This window comes from Bombyx mori, chromosome 10 (assembly GCF_030269925.1).
Source record: "Bombyx mori chromosome 10, ASM3026992v2".
NCBI lineage: Eukaryota > Metazoa > Arthropoda > Insecta > Lepidoptera > Bombycidae > Bombyx > Bombyx mori.
The window spans coordinates 5641417-5663672 of NC_085116.1; the positions used below are offsets into that span (position 1 = coordinate 5641417).

General features: G+C 34.2%; 3 protein-coding genes across 10 annotated transcripts in view; 2 read left to right on the plus strand and 1 right to left on the minus strand.

Moving 5' to 3' along the window:
• The first annotated feature begins 866 nt into the window (after positions 1-866).
• LOC101739366 (protein-lysine N-methyltransferase EEF2KMT) lies at positions 867-6016 on the plus strand. 5 transcript variants are annotated; one of them, XM_004930377.4, is made up of 5 exons: positions 867-1187; positions 1266-1586; positions 4758-5019; positions 5591-5803; positions 5893-6016. In XM_004930377.4, exons 1-5 carry the CDS (start codon positions 1110-1112, stop codon positions 5997-5999), a joined length of 981 nt encoding a protein of 326 aa, XP_004930434.1. In that variant the 5' UTR covers positions 867-1109; the 3' UTR covers positions 6000-6016. The 5 variants fall into 5 exon arrangements, with proteins under 5 accessions (XP_004930434.1, XP_062526484.1, XP_037869102.1 ...); XM_062670500.1 differs by having other exon boundaries at positions 961-1187; positions 4758-4836; XM_038013174.2 differs by lacking the exon at positions 5893-6016 and adding an exon at positions 5336-5382 and having other exon boundaries at positions 961-1187; positions 4758-5006; positions 5591-5770.
• Positions 6017-7214: 1198 nt separating this feature from the next.
• LOC101739509 (mitochondrial inner membrane protease ATP23 homolog) lies at positions 7215-13002 on the plus strand. Its single transcript, XM_038013176.2, has 5 exons — positions 7215-9235; positions 9447-9492; positions 10740-10821; positions 11414-11638; positions 12605-13002. Exons 1-5 carry the CDS (start codon positions 9013-9015, stop codon positions 12800-12802), a joined length of 774 nt encoding a protein of 257 aa, XP_037869104.1. The 5' UTR covers positions 7215-9012; the 3' UTR covers positions 12803-13002.
• Positions 12989-22256, minus strand: part of LOC101739650 (gamma-aminobutyric acid receptor subunit delta) — a 53454-nt gene continuing 44186 nt past the window's right edge. For 3 of the 4 annotated variants that reach the window (XM_062670499.1, XM_021350805.3, XM_012693947.4), the window contains exons 6-10: positions 20673-20831; positions 19641-19839; positions 18882-19092; positions 18060-18170; positions 12989-17127 (exon numbers count right to left, since the gene is read on the minus strand). In XM_062670499.1, coding sequence (XP_062526483.1) covers positions 16933-17127; positions 18060-18170; positions 18882-19092; positions 19641-19839; positions 20673-20831 — 875 coding nt within the window. In that variant the 3' untranslated portion in view covers positions 12989-16932. The remainder of the gene's footprint in view (positions 17128-18059; positions 18171-18881; positions 19093-19640; positions 19840-20672; positions 20832-22256) is intronic. The other variant, XM_012693948.4, reaches the window with a different exon arrangement.

Here is a 22256-nt window from a genome sequence, read left to right on the forward strand (position 1 = left end):
TTTTTACTGCTAGTCTGAATAAAATTGTATAGGCACATGAGAAACTCAGTAGGCTGATGTATGGTTTAGGTTGCATGTCGAACTCTTTGGCGAGTTGGATGAATACGGTTACCAAGGTCCCTAAGCCTGCTCTTAGTGCTGCAGGAGTTTAATAACAGAGTTACTGGATCAGGTGGATCTAGATTTTTTCTCAACTGGTCTCCCATAAGAGACCGCTTTCCTTTTATTTTTGTCCTCCATACTCTTTCATAGACAATAACATACAATATTCTTTAATAACTTAAGCGCCTTATTCACGATCCATCTTGCTGTACGTCCCGCCAAGGCCATGCACGATGCACGATGCAAAAGGATCATGAATAGGCTTGACGTACGTCGATAATTATTATTAATTGCGGCCTTGAGCTGACGTACAGCCGTGATGGATCGTGAATAAAGCGCTAAATGCATCGTGCATCGTGCATGGCCTTGGCGGGACGTACAGCAAGATGGATCGTGAGTAAGGCGCTTTAGTAACTTCAACAGAGCGAGGTGAGGACTGCCAGCATGACCTGGAATGATGTCAAGAAGCAAGCGCAAGACGCACATCATTATTTACAATAAGTGTCGCGTCAGCATATGTCTAACTAATATAGTTATGCCGCAATAAGTGTTCTTTTATTTTTAAAAAAAAAACAACATCAATTTTTGTATACAGGGAAGCTCTGACTCGATAAACTTAATATTTGTTGTTTTGTTTAAATTACCTTTTTACAATAATGAAAATTAAAAAAATTAAATACTTATTAAAAATTATTATGTATGTGGTTTATGTATATGTATATAGTTTATCTGTGTGTATTATAATTTTTTATTTTGAATTTTTTATTAAATTCTCGTGCGAAGCCAGAGTGTGCCGCTAATAGTAGTAGTAATAATTAGTATTAATTAGTATATTAATCTGTAGTAATATAATAATCTGTGGACTTAATTCCTACCATAGATAATACAACTTATTTCTACTTTCCGCTGTTTTGCATGGGTATTGTGGTTATGTCGGTTTATGTTTTGAATGGTATAAACGGTGTAGGTACATACAATCCAAAACTTGTTAGAATAAAATATCTATCATGAGTAATTTAGAGAACACAATATTGGTAGACCTAGCTCGAAAGCTTTTTAGAGGCTGTACAAATTTTCATATTGAGGTAAACGACAAATGAAACCCATAAAAAGCCTAGAAATCTTAAATTGATATAAATACTTATGAAATAATGATATTTCAGCCCGATTCTGTGAAACTAATGACGTGGTCGTGGCAGGAACTGTTTGTGGATTTAACATTGAGAAGTCCTGTTATTAAAAAGTATCCTATCAGCACAGAATTATCTAGGATATTCCTTAAAAAGCTAATAAATTGTATAGAACCTGTGCAGGAGGTTCACGATAATCTATATGCTGAATTGTGTCGAGCAATGAATAACAGTGCTATAGAAGACTATTGTTACCGGCACTATGTTATCAGCAATGATCTTAATAATATTATAACTATGAAAGAAACGAAGAATATGGTTGTTAATGGTACCACAGGAATGCGCACCTGGGAGGTAATTGTCAAAATTGTTTTAATTCTAACTTTGGGTTGAAAGATTTAAACCATAAAATGAGATATCAACCTTTATAATTACCCCATATAACATCATAATCCCAATCTCGCTTACATCTATCTAATATATGTGTGATAGAGCATAGGGCAAGCCCACATGTATAAGTAGAGCCAATTTCTGCTGTAAGGAAATATATTTTTAAGTGTAAGACAGAGCATTACTTTAATCTTGTATTAAGGTTTGTAACTGAATTGATACTGGTGTCGTATGTATTCTGGTTTTTCAGGTGAAATAAGCTAAAAGATGTAGAGTGAAATTCATCATCAGTTCACAGTGACATTATTTTATTTTACTTTTTTAATTTCCTGTGCATGCAGTCGGCCGAGCATATGGCCCACCTTATGGTGAGTGGTTACTGTCGCTCATGGATGTGTGCAATGCTAGGGGCAGAGCCAAGCCACTGCCTACTGTTTTATATACTCCACAAGCCTTATTTGAAGAAGGATATGTCATAGCACTTAGGAAACACTGGAGGGGAGCTCGTTCCAAAGCCATACATGGCAAAAACATCTTGCCATACATGTGTAGGAATTTAATTTCAAATAAAGAAAATAAAAAGATTGGCACACAAAGCTTTTTTTACTCACGCAAACTAGCAACTAGAAATGATTGCTATCAGGGAAGTGTTTTACAAGTACTTTAAAATCATTTTGTACTTAGACAAATGCAAAACATATAACAACATTTCACTAATTATTTATTTTTTACATTTAATACATTCAGACATGTATATATAATATCATGAAGCGGTGTAAATTACTTGTTCAAAAAATCAAACTGAGCTGAGTTGATCAATATGTAAAAAGGGTTCACTCTTAAAATGCTTTTCTCACAGTAAAGACTGTTCTAAACAAATGCTAATCTGATACTAAGCTAAGCTGAGAATGATTTGAGAAGGCAGGCCTATTATATACTGGTCCACCAAGGTAATTGCCAAAAAATATCTTATCATACATCGAAAATAAACACAGCATCTGGAAAAATAACAAAACAAATTATTATCCATGGCAGGCAGTGACTTGGCTGTGCCCCTGGCATTGCTGTCCTCCATGAGCGATGGTAACCATCTACCATCAGGTGGCCCATATGCTACCTACCTGCCTACAAAATAATAAGAAAGATTGAGTAAACATATGTGTATACATATATCTATATATCTAGGGTCAGCAGACTAAAGCACATAAGTCAAAAAACGCTACTTTACAGGAATTAAAAAAAACTATTTAGAACCTTATACATTAACAAACTTAATAATGTTTATTTGAATTATATAAGTCTATAACACTAACTTATTATTAAAATTAAATATTTTAAAGTAAATGTGATTATTTAATAATGAGATGACTTAAGTTATAAGGAACGCAATAATAGTATGAGTTAAGTGAAAAAGATCAACAATTAAGATATATATTATAATAATATAAGTCATAAATATAAATAACAACTTAATGTTTAATTAAAATTCTTCTTCTTCATCGAGTTCTAAAATATCTGGATCAGTATTTCGTAAAGTTTCCAACGTGGGAAGACTTATTTAAAATTCATGGAAAATATCTAGTATTAAAGGGAGCAGCGAAATGAAATCTTTTTTTTTCTCGATGGATATGGGTAATGGCTGTATAGATATTATATCATCAGTTTGAGAACCCCCTATGGATGATCTCCTTTTCATAGCAACTGTCTTTATAAAATTGTCACTTTCATCTAACGGTTTCATTAAACATCCTCGACAGACAGGTTCACGTTTACCATGCACAGTAAAAAAGTATTTTTATGTCTTCATTCTAAAGCTTTTGCTTTTCAGGTTCAATAGCTCGTATTCTTTGCTTAGATTTATCTTGAATTTCCATTAAAGACGCCAAGTATACAGATCTTTTTGCAAATGACCCCATTTGCCAATATTCTGGTAATATGGCATGCCTATCAGTTAAGGTATACGTTCTTTACATTTCATTCTGCAAACTCTTTCAAATTCAAAATCATTTATTTCAACTTAGATGTCAGTATAACACACTTGTTGAATGTCAAAATATAAATAACAATGTTAACTCTACCATCGGTTCCAAAAAAAACCACAGTCCTGAGAAGAACTGGCGAAACAAACTCAGCGGCCTTTTTTTTTTGTTTTTTCCTAAATTTTTTTTTTGCATATTGCGATCTGATATACTTTTCCCTTTAAAGTTTTGTATGCCTGTCCTAAGTTACGTATTTTTTTTCTCTCTTTTTATAGTACGTATACTCTTTTTTGGAGACACATTAGGATTCATTGAAATTTCATCACAAGTACTTGAACTCGATGTGATTGGAAGTCTCGGTAATTCATAACATGGATCTCGTACAGAATCATCACTAGAGAAATCAAGTACAGAATAGTATGTTAAACTACTGACTTGACCTGATGATGTTGACGGTATAGGATCGTCTACTACTAGGTTCTCTGTGTTCAAAACCGACTGCTGATTTACATTTTCTAAAAAAGGACAAGACCTATTTATAATGATATAATATTGATATAATTACGTAATTTGCAAATCATAATTTTGAAGATATGTGAAAATATACCTTCATTGCTTTCCAGATGAGTGGATAACACCATTTCAACGAATTTCTTGCCTCTTTGAATATTCATCTTAAATAATTAAAATACTTAAGCACTCACACCCAACTAACCAACAAACTGTGCACAATCGACAACATTAGTAAATTAAAACCACTTACCGAAGTATTGTTTACGTTATAAATATTTTTAAGTAACCACTTTCTCTAAAGAAATGTTACATTTTGATGTTCTTTATAACATAAGTCAGACTTCTTACGTTAATAACTTTGTACTTATGGTGTTCCTTAGAACATAAGTCCAGTTATGTTTTTTAGTTCGTTTGATTATATTAGGATTTGATAAGGTTGATACAGAACGCCGCTTGAATACGCCATGAAATACTTGAGTTTGACTTACGTGCTTTAGTCAGATTGTGTGTTGAGCAAAATGTAAACCGATGATGTAATAAAAAATAAATTGAAAATTTTGACTTATGTGCTTTAGTCTGCCGACCCTAGATATATGCTATATGATATATGCTATGTTGCTATACTTACTATTTACTATTTTAGGCTGCATTGATGCTTTCTGATTGGATTCTATGTAACAAAGAGCTGTTTTCATCAAAAGACGTCCTAGAATTAGGATCAGGTATAGGATTCACTGGTATCACATTAGCAAAATTTTGTGAACCTAAATCAGTAACAATGACTGATTGTCATGAAGATGTTCTACAAGTACTGTGTGAAAATGTGGATATAAATTTTCCATCACAATGTAAAAACAGAAGCTCTGATGGCACAACATATGAATTAGACAATGTTAGTAGAGTTGGTAAGACATGACAAAAAGTAAAAAATTATTTATTAAAGTATAAAAATTAGTAATTCACAAGAGTATTACTCACTACATCTATACATATAAATAAAATTGGAGTGTCTGTTTGTAATATTGAAATAACCGCTTTTTACTCCATGCATATGAATATATATACGGTATATAGCATTTTTTACAATTTTTGTCTGTCTGTCTTTCTGTCTGTCTGTCTGTTTGTTCCAGCTAATCTCTGGAACGGCTGGACCGATTTTGACGGGACTTTCACTGACAGGTAGCTGATGGTATAAGGAGTAACTTTGGCTACTTTTTTTAGACTAGCTTCGTCCCGCGGCGTCACCCGCGGTACGACAATAACCACGGGTAACATAGCGGGAATCAACTATAAATAATAAAATTTAATGTTTCCGAAGCGAAGCGAGGGCGGGTCGCTAGTAATAAATAAAATACTTTTGTTTACTCATACAATTTTGGAATTCCTGAACAAGTTCACCTTAATGCAATACTTTGACTATACTATTTATGTTTTGTGTAGGTACATTTGAATATACTTATGCATTGAAATTTTTAGATGTTAAGATGTTAGATTGGAATGAAATTACCGATCTACCAAATAAAAGGCCCGATGTAATACTTGGTGCAGATATTGTATATGATCCTTCAATACTGAAGCCACTCTGTAATGTACTGAAAATATTCTGTGACAGAAAAAATGACGTGAACATTTATATCGCCAGTATTATAAGAAATGAGTTAACCTTTGAAAGTTTTTTACAAGTTTTGGGTATGTTTTCATCTTTTTACCAAAGTAATATATAAGACATATTAACTGCGTTTATTTTTTTATAATTATCATATTTCTTTATTTTACAGAAACCTATAATTTTCATTGTGAAAAATTAATGCAACCAACAAATGCGCACATTGAGTGGGATCATACTCATATTAACCGATGCTTACTAAAGATCATGAGGAAATAAAATGGGTTTTGACTTAATTTCACTTTCTAATTTTAAGTACCATGACATGGGGTAAATTGGGATCCTGGGGTAAATTGGGACAAACCTGCGGAAGATTCTCAAAGTACCTGTAGCACGGAATCTACCTAATTTTGTTTATGTTAATATTTATCAATGTATAGAAGAAAGACCAAGTTAACTATGGAAGTACTAAATATGAGTTAAGTTGGTCCCAAAAATTCGTCAAATTAAATTGAAAATAGTGGTTGAAAAGTGCGTTTTAAAACAGCTTAAAGAACTTTTTAAAAAAGTAATATTATCGTTGTTTTTTCAATAAGATCACAGTTTATATAAGTTTTTAATACACCTGGAAATACCACAACAAACGGTAAGTTGCAATATTCTTATTTTAAATACAATATTTCGACAAAATAAAAAATGTATATTTTTTCCTTTCTTTTTGGGGAAAATTGGGACGTATGTGGGGTAGTTTGGAACGAGACTGGGAAAATTAGGGACGAGAAAACACAAAATGGGAACGCCAAAAGACAAAATAGGGATGGCTTGTTAGGGTTGTCACTGATATCTTATAATAGATTTTTTAGTCTATACTATCACTCAATTGCGTGATGTAAAGAAGGTTAATGTGTTTATCAGTTAGTTTATGTAAGTACTATAGGTAAAAGAAAAGTATATATATAATTACATTTTTTCGCGACATTTACCTTGTAATATCTGCCCGGTCGTATGTCCTTTATAGCAATAAAATAAAATTAAAAATTAAAAAGAACTCAAACGAATCAAAACTATTGTTATTTCAGAATATATTCACGCGTCGAATCATGATTTTTTTAACATTCACAACGCACACACAAATAAAAACAGGCCTCAGATTTTAAATGTAACATTAATTAAAAATCCGAGATATCTAGGTTCCAATTATGTATGAGTGAATTAATTGAGTTTAGTTATTTAGCTTAGAAAGAATTTCTTTTATTTTTGTTATTATTGGCAGTAATCAGATAAATCTGCTTTTTTATTTTATTCACCTGATATCTTACTCTTGCTCAAAGATTATTTTGAAAATGTTGATTAAATAAAATTGTATTATTGCATTTACAGTCCTTTTGTTTTCAATTTTTTATTCTATTTTATGATTTTGTTTCAGAGCTGTGATTTTTAAGGAAATTAAATAATAATTTTCTAAAATATAACATGTACATACTTTTTTTGATCATTGTATTGTTGATTATCATTCACGTCACATCGCTTCGGAATAGAAACCAGCTTAATTTACACTATGTTGTGTATTGTGCTTAAATTATGGATTGTATTCATCATTTCGGTCCATATAAATAATTGTATGGCACCTACCTACCTACCTATATATCGCAGTACTGCGAACTGACAACCCTTACAAATATCCCAATTTAACCCTTACCCGTGTCAATTTACCCCGAATGCGGGGTAAATTGGGATGGCCATTATTTTTCCGATTATTTCTTTAAATTGAATAATTAAAATAATGTAACGGTTTTTATCACCTAGGTACGTTCAAGACTCAACTTATTACTTATTTCTCTGGTTGAGCAGTGACTATTTAATTGGAACTATTATAAAATTCAATCTGAAGTTCGATTTTGTCCCTATTTACCCCATTTTACGGTAGGTACCTACTTACCTACCTACTTGTCACTTGATCCTATCATCATCCTAGTTGCAATCATAGAGACTGTTTACTTGCCTGTGGGTGTGGGAATGGGAATTTAAAATTTTATCTCTGCTCAGTCACGCTACGATTCGGATAAATCAGGCGTCCTTTATACCGGTCACTCACATTTGCACGAATACGCAAACCTGCAAGTGTAAGACGACATTTGCAAATGATTATGCAAAGTTTTCGCTGCATTCGCGGTTTTCCAAGCTGTGTCGGTTTTTTAATGGACATCAAAGCCCGCGAACCTCTATCATTCGTGTAGTCTCCCACACATTCGTTTGGCCAGTTGCGCCCACGATTGCGAAGGTAAGGGACGTATCGCCATTTTCATAGTTCGTGACATCTACTGTGTAGCGTACCTTCATCATGGATTGGAACAACACCAAGGTGATGGAGTTCATTGAACTCCTGCAAAATGAATCGACCATGTGGGACCCTCATAAGAAATCCTATAAAAACGGAATGGCCGTTAATGTCGCATGGGAAAGAATTAAAAACTTTCTATTCAATGTTCTATTGGCGAATTAAAAAAGAAGAGAAATTCGTGAGACATTCGTAAACAAGTGTAGGAGGAAGCGCAAATGGGTAAAATGGGTTCGCAAATTGAGTACCGAACCCATTTGCACAGCCGCTAAGTTTGCGAATGAATGTTTGACGGCCTTTGACATGCGCGCGAACATTCGTACAATGTACGAATATTTTCGCGCATGTGAGTGGCCAGCATTAGACCACGATGACTTTTTAGGTAAAGGCGTATTTGCCTACCTATTCGTTGGTAGGTAAAGTTATTATCAGTCAAAACATATTTCAAAAAAGTAAACGGATTTTTATTTGGTTTTGGTATTTCTTAAGAATGTGTCGTAAAGGTCACTTTTATTGTATTTAGTTTAGTTCTACAATCAATTTAATTTTCTTTTATATAGCGGACATTTATTCTTCTATTTACAAAAAATCGTAGGATGGTCTGTGTTACATTTCCATTGCCTGTTTAACGGATGTGTAAAAATATTCAAATTTCAAAACCCAAAAATATAATTTATAACATTACAGTACATAGGTACATACATACTTGTAGGTATTATACCTATATACCTACAAATACGATACAAAAAATATATTTAATGTAAATTTTAAGTTTGTAGAAGAATGTATTGAAATGATAAACGAACTTGTCATTTTATTTCACCATTTTTGAGGTTATAGTTAGTTTTTAACATTGACAAAACTACGATAGCGGTTAGGTACTTTTATCAGACCTATCTTATTCCGATAACCTTTAAAACTACTCGGTTTAATTTAAGTCAATGTTGATTAAAAATGTCGGATGGCAGTACTGCTGAGACGAAAACTAACACAGAAAATAATACAAACCAAAAAAATTCTAATGAAAAGAAACCTGATGCATGGGGATACGATTTGTATCCGGAAAGAAAAGGGAGTTTTAAGCCCAAAATAACCAATGTTCTCATTGGAAAAGAAGGAAAAGAGAATATAGAAAAGCTAAAATGTGAACAGAACGTCTTCAAATGTGTACAAACCAGTAAGCAACTAAATATTTTTTTTATGTTTGGGTATTAAGGAAAAAGTAAACTTAGCAATTTAAGAACTGTTTCGATTGAACGAGATGTGTCCATCAAGAATTTATGAATTTTTCTAACTCAATTCCATAATATAGAGAGCTAAAATAGCCTGAGATATTATTGATCATACATAAATTTAAAACAATAACCACCAAAATCATATTATTTCAGGTCCGATCGTTAAAATAATGATGGCTGCTCTCAAAAGTTCAGGCTGGTAATTATTATTTTAAGTATGTGCGTATTAAACATTCAAATAGATTATTTTTATAAAAAAATACACCAAATATTTGAATAAAATTTTATAGAATTTCGTATAGTCGTAATGTCCTTTCCAATGGTTTGTAGTAGCAAGTGCTGTAACAGTAAATAAATGCCTGAACTCTCTTTAATAACTACTGAGAGTATAATTATACTTGTGTTACAGAAGGTTTAAAGAAAATGTGTACATACTGTACAAATTATAGGGAAAATTAGTCTATGGATCCCGAAATTTGAAGAGTTCTGTGATTTTCAGTAACTTAAAGTACTCTTTTCTGTAGGCAATTTAATAGATAATAGTTGTCCTTGAGAACGTCACTTCTGAGATCAAAACAAAAATAATCTCATAAAAAATCTAAAAATAACAAAATAATCTATAAATACTTAGTTATAATTACAAATATATTGAAAATATAAATTAAATATTTGTTAGAATGCTATAACAAGTAATATTAGAGATTTAAGATAAAATTGTTAATATAGTTAATTGAATCAAACAAACAAACTTTTTAAGTAGTAGTAGTAATAATAAACAACTTATTTGTTTTATCCGGCCTTGCATATTGTTAGACTGCTGATGAACTTAGTGTGAGATGTTCAGTGCTTTTTTTGCAAGAATGCTGACTCTCGATTATAACCCTAGTATACTGGACTATTTGCTATTTGGGCTGTTTGGATGCTTTGTTGTCAATTCATTTTTCATTAGAAATCATTCTTGCCATATCTCCCTTCCCTTACATCATTGTTGTTGTAGTTCTAAGGTACCCGCTGGTACATAGGGCCCTCACAATTTGTCTCCACTTGACCCAATCTTGCCCTTGCTCCTTGATATGGTACATGGTATGGTATATGAATATGTAAACTGGAGCATTCTTAAAGCAGAAGCAGAGTTAATTACACAATTTAGGCGAGTATGGCATGTACTAAAGACTATGATAATTTTAGAGAAATAAATTAATACAAAAAAAATAAAAAAATAGTAGTGCATGTTTTCACAGACAAACCGCATGTTTCAATGGATAACAAGCTAAAACATTTTAAAGATTGTTAAAATTGAAAAAGATTGTTAAATTGAAATTTCACAATCATTCGCTGGAATGATTCAATCTTACCTTAAATATATATGGAATTGTTTTTATTTAGCTGTATCGCTATTGGTGGATTGCTATTAACAATTTAAATTGTATATATTTTAACTTTCAGTCCCATTGATATCCGACGTCATATATCCTGTGAAGTGTGTGACTACTCAGTCAGTGGTGGTTATGATCCAGAATTGAATCAGGTAAGAAGTAGTGTTTTGTTTGTCTTTCAATGTGGAATTATTGTTTAAAGAATGTTTAACTGTGGAAAGGAAACTTTGACCATAGATAAACGGTTACTAATTGTAGTTGTCATTTTGTATGATGATAATTTCCATCATCTGTAAAAGATGATATACGTAATCAAGATTTAAATAGGAGGAAATACTCAATCTTTAAGTGGCATTACGTGTATTGACAATAGGCAGGCTATTTCTAGGCTCTATACTTTTTTTATTTATAAAATGGCTCACAAAGATGTCTAAGAAATCTATTGCTAGCCTTAATGTGTGATAGAGTTTTGTATGAGTTTCAGGTAATTGTTTTTTAAAATTTTATTAATATTATACACATAATTTTATATCATTAATTTGTAGTAGTATTTTTCATGGTTCAAACTAGTCGTCACTATTAAGTCCATGTTTATGACAACCAAAATAGATACAAATTATAACTTCTTTATTCATATTCTAATATTCCATTGAAAATTAGGTCACACTTGACTACCACAGTGTCTCCTATAATGCATATTGATAAGTTAATGGTATATTAAAAAAGTGTTTTATAATTTTACAGATTGTTGTCTGCCAGAATGTATCCACGAGGAAAGGGATGGTACAAGGGGTATTGGCTCATGAAATGATCCACATGTTTGATTTCTGCAGAAACGAATTAGATTTTAAGAACATGGAACATTTGGCTTGTACAGAGATCCGGGCAGCTAATCTCACTCATTGCTCCTTTGCAAGTGCTTGGTCTCAGGGAGATGCATCATGGACTAAGATAAAGAAGGCGCATGAGGTAACTTTCCAAACTGTTGTTTTAAAACAAACAAAACTTACCAGAGTACTTACAAAATACGTTTTTATGGCTACTACTACAATTACTTCTTCACAGATTGCCCGTAGTGCAAGATAACCTGTACCCAATTTTCTACCTTTTTTTTATTTATTGCTTAGATGGGTGGACGAGCTCACAGCCCACCTGGTGTTAAGAGGTTACTGGAGCCCATAGACATCCACAACGCAAATGCGCCACCCACTTTGAGATTTAAGTTCTAAGGTCTCAGTATAGTTACAACGGCTGCCCCACCCTTCAAGCCGAAACGCATTACCGCTTTACGGCAGAAATAGGCAGGGTGGTGGTACCTACCTCTGCAGACTTACATGAGGCTCTACCACCAGTAAAAAAAAAAACAAAAAACTCGCTCGCACGGAACACTACAACCATAAAGTATTTCGATCACGACGTAGTATTTTATACATATAATAAAATTTGAAATTTCGATCTCATATCACAAGATGGATAGCGATATTCACATTTTGACTTCCACTAGCTGTGACTTTGACCCAGACAAAGCAATAACAATGTAAAATAAATATTGTTTATAATATGGTGTTTTTTTTGTTTTTTTTTATTGGTGGTAGAACCTCATGTGAGTCCGCACGGGTAGGTACCACCACCCTGCCTATTTCTACCGTGAAGCGGTAATGCGTTTCGGTTTGAAGGGTGGGGCAGCCGTTGTAACTATACTGAGACCTTAGAACTTAAATCTCAAGGTGGGTGGCGCATTTGCGTTGTAAATGTCTATGGGCTTCAGTAACCACTTAACACCAGGTGGGCTGTGAGCTAAGTACGTATTTCATTAGAAAAATTGGTACCTGCCTGCGAGATTCGAACACCGTTGCATCGCTAGATACGAATGCATCGAACGTCTTACCCTTTAGGCCACGACGACTTCAAGTAAGTACGCTTGTTTTGTTACAGGATTGTGTGAAGACTAAAGCGCTTTATTCTGTATTGGCTGTACGACAGATAGATAAATTGGAAGCCGTGGACATTATCGAAAAAGTATTTCCTAAGTGCTACCAAGACTTGGAGCCGATCGGCAGGAGGATACGAAGGAATTCCGATGACATGTTCCGAGCTTTCAGAGAAGCCAAATACTATGGTTATGATGATTAGTAAATGTGTGTACCGTAAAATTCAACCCGATTTTCATTTTTATTTTTTATTTTTTTGTGTTTAATTCCCATCTCTATTAGAAAAATGCTTAGATACATCCAGACATGTTCATTAAGTTAATAAAAAAATACGCTTTAGGATTGACTGTGTAGATAGTGTAAATAGATTTAATGTAAATAAAAACAGTTTGTAGTTTAAAATAATGTCTTTTATTTCATCATTACTTTATTTACATTTAAAAATATGTAAGGTAGATTTATTTTTCTTTGAAAATCTATACTAGTTGCCATAGAGAAAATGTACCATCAGCCTAAACGCGTCAAAAAGTTACATTACATTTTTTGAAATGAAATTAAAAAACAGTCGACGAAGTTAATATTCAGAATCGAAAAAAAAGAAAAGATTTTCAAATGGTTTGTGCATTTACTCTTAATAATTAACAGTAGGCTATGCAATTAGCTGACAATTAAGGTATGATACAAAATATGTTTTCATCAGTATAACTCCAAAGAATTCTAAACGAATTTGGCGGTTATAATTCAGACAAGCGTCTGTTTTGACGCGTTTAAACTTTTTCAGCGTAATTATTGAAAGCGATCCTTGATCCTGTTTTATATCTAACGATTTTAGGACAGGCACACTTGTTTCAGTGTTGCCAACATATCAACTAAAAAAAAAAACAAAAATGAAAAATAAATGTTGATATTAGAATACTAGAACTAATTAAAAATAAAATAAACTAACATGAAAATTTAAAATAATGTGTTTGCAATCTATGACTGCAAACTTTTTGTGTAGGTATTAGATTGTTGTGCTATAGCGGTATTCACCGTTAGAATGTTGTTAGTAGGTACACATAACTTACGTCTAATAAGATCAAAACTGTCTATGACTAGGTCAGATAACAATATTAAAAATATAGATTGAAATTATCGTGAAAGTGAACAATTATTATGTGTTTTGCAAAATAAGGCACAGCTTGTGAGTAATCCTCGAAGCCTAGTAAACCAGGTACCCAGTGAGACTTAGACACGACAGACGCTTCAACCTTCTCCTGCAGTCTTATTCCTTACATCTGAGGGTTTGGAGCGCCATCTTCCACGACCTGTGTGCTTAGTACGAATATGTTAACGTTCTCTACAGCGTAAAAGTTAACTCAAATTTGTATGCAGTTGGAAAAACGCCCCTAGGCGGCAAACATAGCCAAACGTTCCAACTTCATACAAATTTGAGTTAACTTTTACGCTGTGAGAACGTTAAAATATTCGCACTAAGCACACTGCTTCACTAAACATCTGCTAGCAGTAGCAATATATCGTTATTATTTGTTATTTAATCCACTCACTAATTCCTACATTATTTTAACCACCTTTCTGATATTTAAAGACATTTTCTGCCCATTACCCGGACAAGGACAAGATAAAGTTTGTTGATACTATTCTTAATCGTAATTCCAAATAAATTGCGACACAACTTTAGTTTACCAGTTAGTAATAACTGGTGCGACAAAATAATGTATAAATGAAACTAAATGACCATGCGTTCCGGCTTTTCAGATGGTAACTGAAATGTCCACTCATTATCCAAGCGTGTGGTGTTCATGCAATGATGTCAAATCTTACGATTCTCATTACTTACAAGAACCTAAACTGAATAAATTAGGTTTTCAGTAAATTTTTGGATCAAAAAATAATGTTACGAAATAAGTTAAAAACAGAAATTATTTTAATAAATTAAACTGGTAACATTCTTAAGATTTTAATAAAATATCTAAAACGATAACTAACGATAATTGATTATAATTGTATTGTAACTAACAAAATGTTTTTTTTTTTGGTTGCATGTTTTTTTTACAAAATAATAGACATTCTTGGCAGTATGCTTATTCCTAAGTTCTTATAACTAAAAGTTTGCACGCACTGCGGCTAAACGCGAGTCGACTTTCATAGCAAGATTTTATGATTTGAAGAAGTTGTTACGCAGACGCACAGGTAGGTTTTCGCGCAGTTTATCATTCAAACATATACCTTTTTACCTATAGACACCAGCCATTGTGTTTCACGACGGATCTTCTCAATGGGTTGCGATTCCGATCCGGTGATAGATTCTGCGAAGCACTGCTCTTGCTAGGGCTAGTATTAGCAAAATTTCTCAGGTTGAGCCCGTGATTTTAGTTACCCGTCGGCGCGAAGCTGGAACCTCTTAGGCTACCAGCGAAGAGCCAGGGGAAAAGTACATTTTTCTCGGTGAAAATTGTGCGACAATTCGTTAGTTTAGTGAATGCGCGAGATTTTTAAAACTGCAATAACGTACATACCGGGTGCAGAATGTTTGTATAAGTAAAATTTATATTCAATGATTTATCGCACCGTCGTGCCGCTCCGATCACGACATTGATTAAGATCCGATCCGAGTGATCAAAGTTTAAGGATTATCATAAAATAATTTTAGAAGTAAAAAAGGTCTATTCATTAATAACCATGTAAAACATTAGTCCTTTTTATCTTAATTATAAGGCACTGTTGAAGTGACGCAAAGAACCGTAGTGCGTGCTCATACTAAGTAGTAAGTAAAAACTTTTTCTAAGGTGCTATATGAAAAATCTAGTTTACCAGCTTATATTACTTTCATTGTATTAAAAGTTCGTTAATTGACCTCATCTTAAAACATAATGCCTCATGTTTTATCTCTATTTGAGAGCTCTATTTGAGGAAAGCTGGATAATTTTGGTACATTCCTGAACGCATGTAACTCTGACAACAGAGATGACATTCTTAGTTATTGTCCTTAAATCATGCGTTACCGTAAATTAAATTTGACAAAATTAATATAATAAGAAACATCAACCATTTCTCTTCAGTTTTTTTAATTAATAAGGAGCATTTTTAAATACCGAAACATCGAACAGTTCCATTATCCTGCAATACGTGGACATTGTTAATTCAAAATAGACACGGACGTCTGTTTTAAGAATAAGGTCAATGAAGTTCATTAGGATTACGTACGTGTTCAGCGATTATACGAATAACATTATTAAGGCTTTCCGTTGCTTGAATTAATTCAAAGAGTCGATCGGAATATGGGGTGCCAGGGAATCGTTTACGAGATCAATGTAATAAGCATACAACATCTTATATTGAATATAACATTCGACTGAGCAAGTAAATAAATTCTCGAATCCGTAACCCGCGCACTTAGTGGGCGCAACACCCTAACAACACATGAGGCTGTTGACCCCGCGCGTCATTGTTATACATTGCGTGCAAATGATTAAAATTCAAGGATTCGTTTATATTTTTTTGAAGTGAAAAAATCTTTAGAATCGTGATTTCAAACGTGAATGCAACGGAAAAAACGACAGGTAAGAGACACAAATACAAAAATGTGTAGGATGAAGCCAGCAAAGAATGAGACAGAAATATACATACTATTTAATACAGCGCCATCTGTGAGATTTTTTAATACTAACGTGCGTATGAAAGCTCTTGTAGTGAATTTTAATTTAGGATTATACGTGAAATTAAAATATCAATTCACAGAGGGCGCTACCTTACAATTATTTACTAATGACAAAATTTTACATATACTTAAGACATTTAGGATAATTGTATTTTAATTTTGGAAGGTTTCACTTCTACCACGCGTGAATTGCACACATTTTGTTTTTTTTAAATGAAATATGATTAGAATCAGTTGTTTTTGGAAACGTTTCCCTTACACCCGGGAGAAGGCAATATTTACTACAACAACATGTATCTATATTTTTTTTTTATAAAATCGAATAATCAAGGCACCTGTTCCTAAAAAGGCTTATTGCTTAGAATATTTTGTACTGAGCTCACATGTGGTCCCTATATTGCCATCTTACGTCTATTATATGTCGGGGCTTTGTATAATCGATGAGCATTGTATAACAACTATAATTAAATACAATTAAGTACATATTATCACCAAAGCGAATGTCCATAATCACTATACAAACGATTATATTTACATATGGTTTATCGTCATAATACGTGAATATTGCTTAACTTATAATACGTATTAGGATGTTTGTAAACTTTATAACAACAATGTCTCGTCAACTGTGATACGGCACGATTTTATTAATCTCGTGTCCGCCGAAGCGCTCAACTTAAGTACGTGGTCCAGTAAATTACATTGAAGAGCAGAAAACACATGGGGAAGATCATGAGAGCGTATTTATCGAGCGCCCCGTGCTGGGCTCCGCAGAACATGACCCCGTTGTCGATGACCCCTCTCATTCTGGTCACGAAGCCAGTGGCTCGTCCCCCTGGCGGTATCGACTCCAGGATCGGTGAATCCTAAGAATGTTTGCACAATAAAACAGTTAAATAAACACGTTTTACTGAGCAATAAACAATCCCTAAAAAAAAACGGCTACAGAGTGTGCTCGCGTTAACTTAGAGCAGCTATGCCAGCATTTCTGCTGTTTTTTTTTATATGCTAAGCGGTGTTTCTAGTTTGACCTATATCTTACAGTACGTGTAGCTTTTAAAAAAAAAATTACCTCCTATTGGCTCTGGGGATACTGCTGCTTTATAATTCAAAGTTTTTACTAAATAGAAAACCGACTTCAACGGAACAAAATAAATTGAGAATATCAACAATGTAGTCGAAAGTCAATTAAATATGAACTATTAAAAACTACTGGTCATTATTTGATAAAACTTAAGGAGGAACACGAATGAGAAGCACCAGCTTAAAAGAAAAATTCATCCAGAGCCAAGTTTTGAGGTAACTGACACACATAAAAAAATCGAACGGAGAACTTCCTTTTTGGAAGTCGGTTAAAAATAGCACTAAACATCACTAAATGCACTAACAAGTACTGTGGACAACAATATCGTTACCGCTAATTTCTAAACAACAAACGCCAATTGATATAGATATAATTATGGTAGACGTAATTGTCTATATTCGCAGTGTCCGAAATACATTACTGTGTTCAATTTAGCCACACTGTGCTGTGTTTTTTTTTATTTATTTTTTTACCTTGCTAACTGATCTTGTTTCACATCCGACTTTATTTTGCCTCCAATGCCTTTTTCCCGAGTGGGATAACTAAAAATCGTTTGCCTAATTTAAAAAAAAAATTAATGCACCTAGACAATACGTGTTTTAATTATCTAGATCCTAGATGGATATATATTATATGTATAAGGACATGCAGTGTAAGACTACACTGGTAAAATTTAGCTATGTATTAAACTAGAAGAAAAGTTAGTGTATTTACCCTTTGAATTGCTTGGTGTTCAAACTGTTGCTTGAGACCTTCATCTTCAACGCTCAAAGTGGGTGAGAACATCCCTCCCTGGGGCGTTCCAGTCACGGGGGTGCTTAGTCTCTGAAATGATCCAACAATACAACTATGCACAGTGAAATGGACAAAAAGTATTTTTTTATTGCTTAGTTGAGCTCACGGCCCACCTCATGTTCAGTAATTGCCGGACATCATAGACACCCACGTAAATGCCGCCACCCACCTCGAGACATGAGTTCTAAGTTCGCAGTTTCTACAGTACAGCGGCTGATCCAACCTTCAAACCGAAACGCATTACTGCTTCACGGCAGAAATAGGCAAGGTGGCGGTACCTTCCTTATCCTTAGTCTTCCAAAATTTCGGATCAGATTTATTTTAAGCCTTATCCTGGGGTAATGTTACGCGCTGAGGTTCGGGATAAATAAAAATTCTGCCGAAGTACAAATTGAAACTGTATTGGCACTTAGAACACTTAACAAATACTTTAAAATTCTCAATTCACTTTTTCCGTTTCGCTTCAGGTGATCCGTTCGCTGTTTCGCTTCGCGTAGAATCGCTTACTAACTGCGTTCGTGCCATCTCTGCAACGCTTTTATCGTCGATACATCCCTAGATTTATCGAGAACATTCTGGGCAAGTCGAGTAGCTTCGAAGTGTATTTCCGCTATGTCAATAGATGGCTTTGTAATTCTCGAGCGTTCTCGATGTTACTAGTTTCTTTGATTCTCGATTCTGCTCTTCGGCGATAGATGGCGTTAATCTTACTCTTAACAATAATAATGGTTTGTACCCCACCTGCAAATGGTTGATGTGTAGCGGCGGCGGTCCCAGTTGGGCTGCAGAGGCCGCTCTGCGCAGGTCCTGTCGCCGGCGGCTCCAGCTTTTGTCGTACCGGATGCCAAAGAGCACCACGAAATACTCTAGTAATGCCAGGAATACGAATATCGTGCACGATATAAGCCACACCTCGATGCATTTCAGTTCCAATGCGTCAGGTGAGTTCGTACTGGAAATTGAAGATGGCCTTAACAAATTTTTACAAACAAAACAAATTAGGGGGGTCGACAAGATTACGATGTCATGTACCAAGGTACTATTGTACTGTCGTAGTAGTTTGAAACAAACGTGGCAGTTTCGACTGATTTAAGTTTCGGAAACTAGGCAGCAGCTATGCTGTGTCCTTGGCGTTGCTTGATAATCGACAATAACCACTCTCCATCAGGTGGCTAGGTACAAGGACAATAAAAAAAATAGTAACTTAACTGGTTACTATTTTTTAAATAGGTACCGTAAATTTCCTTTTTATAATCTAGAATATTTTCTGATTATCATTCGGTATAGGCTTATTTCAACTGCATCCATCGTTCTACTGAAGAAATTACGCATATAAATAAATAGATAAATAATACGACGTTTCCTTTACATTACGCCTATTTTAATGAATTAAAGACAAATTAGAATAAGTATTCCTAATATAATTTATTGATTTACGCACAAATAAAATTTAAGAGAGTAAAGTATTTTAATTCGAATTATTAACCATGCTTCTTTTACCTGACAGTATCAAACATGGTGACTAAAGACAAAAGTGTCGTAACCAGAAGCACCATTCGTCCCGGGACGATTTCTGGTATGACGCAGAAGCTGCCCCAGGATATGATGACGAACAGCGAGGACGGCAGGTAGCTCTCCAACAGGTAGCTCCTGAGTTCTCGTGATAGTATTATCTGCATTCGCGCCGCGGAATGTTCGCCTAGAAACATGCCTAAATGAACAAATCTAACTACATGTCAGCTTAGACGTAACATCTTCCTTCACAGATTTTGTGTAACGAATAATTAAGCCGCGCCAATAAAGAAACGAATCGAAAATGGCGTCTATGTACCTGCACTGACAGATGGTAGGGTCAACAAATAAAAAGAAAGACAGAAAGAAAACGTTGTTTATTGTAAAAAAATATAAAAATACAAATTAGAATGTACTTTACTTTATGCCCCGGCAGAGGGGGAGGTGTCTCATCTGGGATACAACTTGCGTAGACACTTTTGCTGCCAGTCATCTAAGTCGCACAACTCGAAAGTGAAAAAACTCGACCTCAACAAAAAAGTCAGAACTGATTATTTTTTTGCATGCAGTACGCCGTGTGCGACTAAAGACAGCAATAGTTTAGAGTGAGAGCGCATGATCGCTGCCGCCATTTTAGATTCGTTTCTTTATTGGCGCGGCTTATATAATACATTCCTACAGCACAAAGCAAACGTTCACAACAACACCAAAACATAATAAACAAAAACAAATGCAGACACGATAGCAATAGGTACAGACACAGAGCATTTCAGATATTTCCGATCAAGGAATATCGTGCAAGGCACGGATGTCAAAATAAACGGGCACCGTTTCAATCAAAAAACAGTAGGTATGATAAATAAATTGTCCGCAAAATAACTAAAGTAGTAATGGAATAAGTACATCCGCGCCCCGCACTGCGGGCGGCATGCCAGCATATAGCAACACGACTGCTTTAATGGGTACATTGTTAAAATACAAGGCGCAAACATAAGCGCAAAGCAATAAATATACATTTACCTTCACCAAATATGTGAATATGATTACTTTTGGCCGTGACGAAAGTGACTACGTATTTTGGGAGGCGGAACTCGCTCCGCTCGTTGCCGACTGGACCTAGACCTAGCCACCGGGCCACCTCTCTCCACTCGAACCGAACATCCTCAGTTGTGTACTTGTCTGCCAAAAAAAAGAAGAGAATAAACTTAAATCTAATTAAAATTACTTTACTACGCCTTAATCTCGCTTTTTTAATTGTATTATAATACTCGTATTATATTATTTCCGAAGTTTCGAATACTTAACAGTTTTTGCATATATTAAGTGTATAATCTATGGTTTTCGCGGTAATGGACGACGTCACGTCACGTTTAATGACAATGAAAGATGCGGCATTAAACCGTAAAAAAATAATTAGTAGTTTAAAAAAACAAAAAAAATACGCCTTTATCCTTTATCCTTTATAAAAATCCCACTAAAAATAGAAAATAAATCTAAATTTGAATAGTGTAAGAAAAAATGATTTTATTGTAAAAAGAAAGCGACTATTTTTCATGTTTTAGTAGAATTTTCTATAAAAGCGTATTTTTAGTTTTTTAAACTATTATTAATTTTTTACTTAAATTTCAATTTTTTTTTAAAATATTTTTAAATATTTAAAAAATTGTCATCGGTCCTTAATAAGTAAGTAGCAATAAGTAAGTAAGTAGAATAATCATCCCCAGAACTGTCTGTCCACATTATTAATATGATTGCGTAGAATACATTATATTATAATATAATTTTAGATTTCAAACTGCGCTGTTTTGACTGTATTAATACAAATGACCGACGTGGCGTGTAGACGAAACGTTCTCTGACGTTGAAACTCAAATAAAATTTGAGTAGGTACCTACATCAAAAGTTTTCGCAATTGTTTTCATTGAGTTATACGTTTCAGCTTTTTAATAACTCTTCAAATCGGTTGAGAATTCTTTAACTCAACGCAAACGAAAACATGCAGTGTGTTTTTATAAGTAACTAGCGGCCCGCTCCGGCTCCGCTCGGGTCTTTAACAAAAAAAAATTACTGGTGGTAGGACCTGTTGTGAGTCCGCGCGGGTGGGTACCACCGCCCTGCCTATTTCTGCCGTGAAGCAGTAATGCGTTTCGATTTGAAGGGTGGGGCAGCCGTTATACTTGAGACCTTAGAACTTATATCTCAAGGTGGGTGGCGTTGTGGATGTCTATGGGCTCCAGTAACCACTTAGCACCAGGTGGGCTGTGAGCTCGTCCACTCATCTAAGCAATAAAAAAAAAAGACATTTTCAACGATATTAGACGTTTTATTTTTAAAAATAAAAGAACACTATAATAGTTAGACATATGCTATCGCTTTTTGTTAATAATAATCTATACTAATATTATAAAGAGGAAAGATTTGTTTGTTTGTTTGTTTCGAATAGGCTCCGAAACTACTGGACCGATTTGAAAAAATCTTTTTCCATTAGAAGCCAACATTGTCCCTGATGAACATAGGCTACTTTTTTTTTATTTTTTTTTATTTATTTTTTTTGGTTTCATGTGTGTTTTAATGTTTCCGAAGCGAAGCGAGGGCGGGTCGCTA

Excerpts from the sequence above, each read along its gene's own strand:
- LOC101739509 (XM_038013176.2), top strand. The coding sequence starts at position 9,013 with ATGTCGGATGGCAGTACTGCTGAGACGAAAACTAACACAGAAAATAAT. Across the intron at positions 10,822-11,413 it reads ATGATCCAGAATTGAATCAG|ATTGTTGTCTGCCAGAATGT; the intron begins GTAAGAAGTAGT and ends ATAATTTTACAG. Across the intron at positions 11,639-12,604 it reads AGATAAAGAAGGCGCATGAG|GATTGTGTGAAGACTAAAGC; the intron begins GTAACTTTCCAA and ends GTTTTGTTACAG.
- LOC101739366 (XM_004930377.4), top strand. The coding sequence starts at position 1,110 with ATGAGTAATTTAGAGAACACAATATTGGTAGACCTAGCTCGAAAGCTT. Across the intron at positions 1,188-1,265 it reads GTACAAATTTTCATATTGAG|CCCGATTCTGTGAAACTAAT; the intron begins GTAAACGACAAA and ends ATGATATTTCAG. Across the intron at positions 5,020-5,590 it reads AGACAATGTTAGTAGAGTTG|ATGTTAAGATGTTAGATTGG; the intron begins GTAAGACATGAC and ends TGAAATTTTTAG.